At 32.3% G+C, this 5228-nt stretch overlaps 1 protein-coding gene across 1 annotated transcript; it reads left to right on the top strand.

Moving 5' to 3' along the window:
* The first annotated feature begins 2207 nt into the window (after positions 1-2207).
* Positions 2208-4806, top strand: LOC108684871 (coiled-coil domain-containing protein 112-like). Its single transcript, XM_018189396.1, has 6 exons — positions 2208-2488; positions 2578-2681; positions 2923-3192; positions 3568-4195; positions 4450-4671; positions 4746-4806. The coding sequence occupies exons 1-6, from the start codon at positions 2208-2210 to the stop codon at positions 4804-4806; spliced, it is 1566 nt and encodes a 521-aa protein (XP_018044885.1).
* Positions 4807-5228: the final 422 nt, after the last annotated feature.

Genomic DNA, 5228 nt, shown 5'->3' with positions numbered 1-5228 from the left:
ATATATCGAACCAAATTATAAATTTAATGTATATAACAATCACGTATAATCAATTGTTGTCTATCGAAATATAAAAGATTGATATTATAATATTTTGTCTCGCATAATGAATTTTTCATCGCGCAAGGGAAACGGCACAGAATATGCCGATCATAAATGCACCTGCTTATTAATTCAAGTCGAACGTTTCGCCTTCAACGTCAATCGAGATGACGTACCTTGATTTCCTTTGATCCGCGAGTCGATCGTTCAATATCTACTAATGTCTATCCCGTTCTCAATAAGCATCGTATAACCACAAGTTGAAACGTACATGTAATTTACAAAAGCGCATACTCTGAAGATGATTCGAAGCTACTTACACTTGCCTGACGGCCTGAATCCAGGGGAGGAAGTTCTTTTCCCAAATCACCACCACCGAATCACCACAAGCGCGACGAATCCTGATCGCGCGCGCACCGATCAACCCGTTTCACGGCAGCGCGGCGGATCCTTCTCTCATCGAACGGAAAATCGAATGTCCGTCGAAGCCGATGGATTTCCCGGTGACATACGCGATTAGGCGCGCTTCCGCGCCGGAGAATGCGTCGTTAGGGGAAGCGCGCCGAGAGGAAGAAAGAAAGGAAGGAAGATATCAAAAATCTAGGGGGTGATTATGGAGCCATGCAGATGGAGAGGAATCTTCGTCGTTTCTTATCGCTTTTCTCGTCGGAGCGGTTTCGCGATGTTGTTTCGTCGCTGCTGCTCGTCGTCAAGCGATTCAAAGCGCGGTGCCGTCTCACGGTACGTCTCACGGGGTACGCGCGAACCCCATACTCGCACTCGTCGCGTCCCAATCAGAGACTGAGGCGCCTAGAGACAGGCCGCCCGTATAAATGCGCCGCAGTGCAAGCGGTCGAAGTACCGCGGGTGGAAAGGGGAATCAGAGTCGATCCGCAGCGTACCGCGAGAGGTCACTACGGATTAGAGAATGCACCTTATCGCGATATTGTCGATATATAAACATAAACATTGCACCTCCCTCGTTCGCACTTATATATTAATAAATATTATCTTTAATCCTAATAAATTCTAAATTATTTTTATTTTTATTTCTCGTAAAACCTGTCGACTTTTTGCGTAAAGATATAAAATCTAAATAATAAATATTATTATTTTTCTTTTGTTAAAAGATATAGTCTCTCTTTTTGCATTTTCTATTTTTTTATATAATGATCTTTAATCAAAATGCACTTATTTATATATTACGTCATTGATTACCGACCAAAATTTTCATCTTCATGTAACCGTCGATAAATAGGTGTTTGTAAAATACCATCATGCAACTTAATCGACTTCGGGTAACAATGTTTTATGTTTTATATAATTATTATTTATATAAGCGTTTGTGCTTTGAGGGAATCTTTTTGCGAGATAATGACTAACCAGCTGATTAAAATTAATTATATATACGACAAAATAATTACAATATGTTGTTGATATTTAACATGAATATATGTGCTGCGCGTATAATTAACAAGTTGATTACGATAATAATGATAAACAATAGCTAAATAAAAATAAAAATTTCAGATGCAAAGTATATTTAGTGTTAATACTAATTTTTCTCAGAAGCTATTATACTAAGGCTCTCAAAATTCAAATAAAAATCGTAAAATTAATGATAATCGGACTACGAGAGCAAACAATACAGCGTAATAATTAATGCGTAATAAACATCATATATTATTGTATAAGATACACATTGAATTTTTTAAAATATTTTTTAAAATACGTATTTTTAAAAATACGAACTGTCGATATGTATATGACATCAAATTTTCTAATGATGTATCACGAAAAATATTTATATAATAATTTAATTTATTATTAGACATATATTTTTATATAATATTCTTCACATATAAACAAATTTATATATGTAAATAAAATTACTTTTCTTGTGCTTCTTTTATACTCTACAATAATATAAGAATTTCTTTGATCAGCAGAATGCATGGGAAGGGAGATGTTTATGGTGAATTACTATGGAAACCTATGTGTAAAGTCATTATGTTTAGTCAGATCTCACAAACTTCAATGAACTTAGCTCTCTAAGCGAAAACCAACGTGTTTATTATAAATAAGCTCTTAGGTTAAATTAGTTTATTAAAACAATTAATTATAATTAGTTTTCTGAGCGAAAATATCGCAGCTGTGTGTATACAATGAACGGAGTTATGAGAAAATTCTTGGATGAAATTACTAAGGAATTAAAATTAGCACAATCAGTCACGAATTATCACGAGAAAGATAAGAAAGAAAAGCAAATTTCGTGTAGAAAAGTGCGCTCTGCTGAAAGCACAAAGTACAGAAAATCCTTATTGAAGCTAAAGGAGCAAGAATATTTGATAGAAAAAAATCTCACTAACTTCATGGAGAACATGAAACTGGAATCAGAAATTCTGCGACCCATTTTGCGTAATATGAATGACATCTCGAGAAACAGGTAGGCAGCCAAAAACGATCGATTTTAGATTGTGTTATGCATATCAAGTCCATATCATTCTGCAGTTTAACTTCGATATGTCTTTAAAGGGAAATTTTTCTGGATAGCATAAGAAAATCCTTGGATAAAATTACTGAGGAATTGCAATTAGTACAATCAATTACGAATTGTCCTGAGCAGATTCAGAAGTTAGGTGAATCTTGGCACAATTTATTTTCCATTGATAATGCTATATTTTCGTTTCTTGCTGTGTTATTTCCAAATTATGTTTGTATTACATATAATTTTTATATATTATTTCTAATTAAATGTTACTCATGCTACAGTTTCTATATTTAAAATTAAAAGGGAAGGAATTAAAATTTTAATTCACAAATGTATCTTATTAAAAATACAAATTCAACATTAAAAAACTAAATTATTTATTTATTTAGATACGAATGCATACAAACAACGGCTCCTGAAATTGTCGCAGAAAATTCAGAACTTTCAGGAATCCTGCCAACAGAAAATTACGACTTTGTCGCAGGAGCAAACTGTTCTCGAATCTGAATTACGTGAATTTGAATCAAATTTGCATAAGTATGAAAATGCAACCAACAGAATCGGCAAACCGACATCCGCCATGTCTTCTAACAAGGAAAATAAAAAGTGTTACGATTATAAGAAAATCGAGAATCTCCATGAGTTAATTGCTAAAACAGGTACCGAATACTTTTGCATTCGTCTGCGTTAGCAATTAAAATGTGCAATAAAGTATAATTTATAACAGTTGTATGTGTTACTTTATGTTGAGACGTAACTCTATCATGTTTCCAGATAATATGTAATATACTTGTATTAATGTCATCTAATGTCTAGTCCATTTAAATAGTGATATAATAAATCCATACTCTATTCTCAATTTTATATTCTTAAATTTTTTTTATTCTTTTTATATTCTTCATTTTTGTACACATTTTATGAAACTCTATTATAATATTATTAGTGAACACATTCCATCAATTGTTATACAAATATTTAAAAAAGCTATTTAAAAAATTAATAAATGAAGAGCATATTAAAAATCATATACACAGGCTACACTGATAATTGGAGCAATGAAGATCACTTGTTGTTCTTAAAAATGCGGAAGAAGTGCAGTAGTATCCCTGCTTTAGTGGCTGCCATTCGAGTCAAGTGCCCAGATCTAACAGCGGAAACTATAGTAAATCATGAGGCTTGGTATAAAATTTATCTGAGACTGCGTGAAAAGCAACGATCGAACATCAGAGAATGGCGTAAACAAAAAGAAATGGAGAAGATGAAGATGAAAAATCGTGAGGATGAAACTAAGGCTGAAACTTTAGAAAAAATTTTGCGGGAGAAAAACAACTCCAATATCACAAAAGATTTTTCGACTTGCATGACGGATAAAATGAGGACAATAAAAACTGACAATTCTGTTGATATCAATAATCTGAAAAAGGAATTAATAAAACAATGGAAAACCGAGAGAGAGAATAAACGTTTATTAGAAGAGGAGCAGTCGAAGATTCTGATTGAGTCGAAGCTTGCTGCGCAAGAAAAACGTAAAAGGAAAAGATTGGAAAGACTTCGGAAAGTTTTGGCGGAGCATCGTGAAAAAATATCGATGGAAGTTTCCTTCGAAGTCTCGAAAGATGATTCGAGACCATACTACAATCCAATGTTGATTAAGGCCTTTAGGTAATGTCAGCTGTTTTTAAACTATTGAATAAAGAATTTGAAACAATAATACACACAGGCTAAATGTTAAATAATAAAATAATGATAAAAGTACAAGATTTTTTATTAAATTTTATCTACATCTTATATTTACTTATCGTAATAAAAAAATGTTAATAAATGATAAACTTAAATAATCTATTTATTATAAATGTAGCTTGTACGAAAAATTTTAAAAATGACTATAAAGTTGTGGATTTCAATATAATTGATAGGAAGCAAGATGTAGAGTTTACAAGAAAAAAGAAAAATTTGATAGCTGTACGAAAATCGGCTCAAAATCGAACAATAAAAATTGCAAGACCACAAATAACAAAAAAGCAAGATCACTCGACCCTATTGAATCCGACTGAAGTATGGAGAGAAAAATGTAGAATACCTGACCCTAACATAAAGGAATCGAAAAAGTTGCAATATATTAAAGACGTTCCACATTTGTATGTTTTTTTAACAGAAGGAATGCTTATTTTTAATTTACATTTAATTTATACTTAATATTTTATCTTTTCAGATATGTTCAGTGGAGAAACAAGGAATCGATGGAGATCAAGGATGCTCTGACATTTTTATAATCGAAGATCTGTTTCCTTCAACCAAAGTTCATTTTCAACTTGAAGAAGGCAATAAAAAAATGTACAAAACGTTGACATATATTTATGTTTATTTTTCTTTACGAACGTACCTTTTTGTTTCTTTCAGACGATGAACATAATAAGTTATAAGTAAACGAGTGTTGAACTTATCCAGGACCACCATTCACGCAATATTCGGTTTTATTATTATAACTTTCTCTTTGTTTGTTCCATTGTTTTAATCTTATTTTTTGGGAACATAAAAGAGAAAGAGGGGGAGAGGATTATCATCGACGTAATCTCGAATAACTTCAACCCTCGACGGCTTTTTACTCAAATATATATACTTTCTATCAATCTTTTTCTGTTCGTTAATTCGAGATATTCTTTCGTTTAGATTACCAAATACAAAAACACATAAG

The sequence above is a fragment of the Atta colombica genome, unplaced genomic scaffold (genome assembly GCF_001594045.1).
Source record: "Atta colombica isolate Treedump-2 unplaced genomic scaffold, Acol1.0 scaffold141, whole genome shotgun sequence".
Taxonomy (NCBI): Eukaryota; Metazoa; Arthropoda; class Insecta; order Hymenoptera; family Formicidae; genus Atta; species Atta colombica.
Note: the sequence above shows the minus strand (reverse complement) of the source record. Positions and strands in the feature narration are given on the sequence as shown.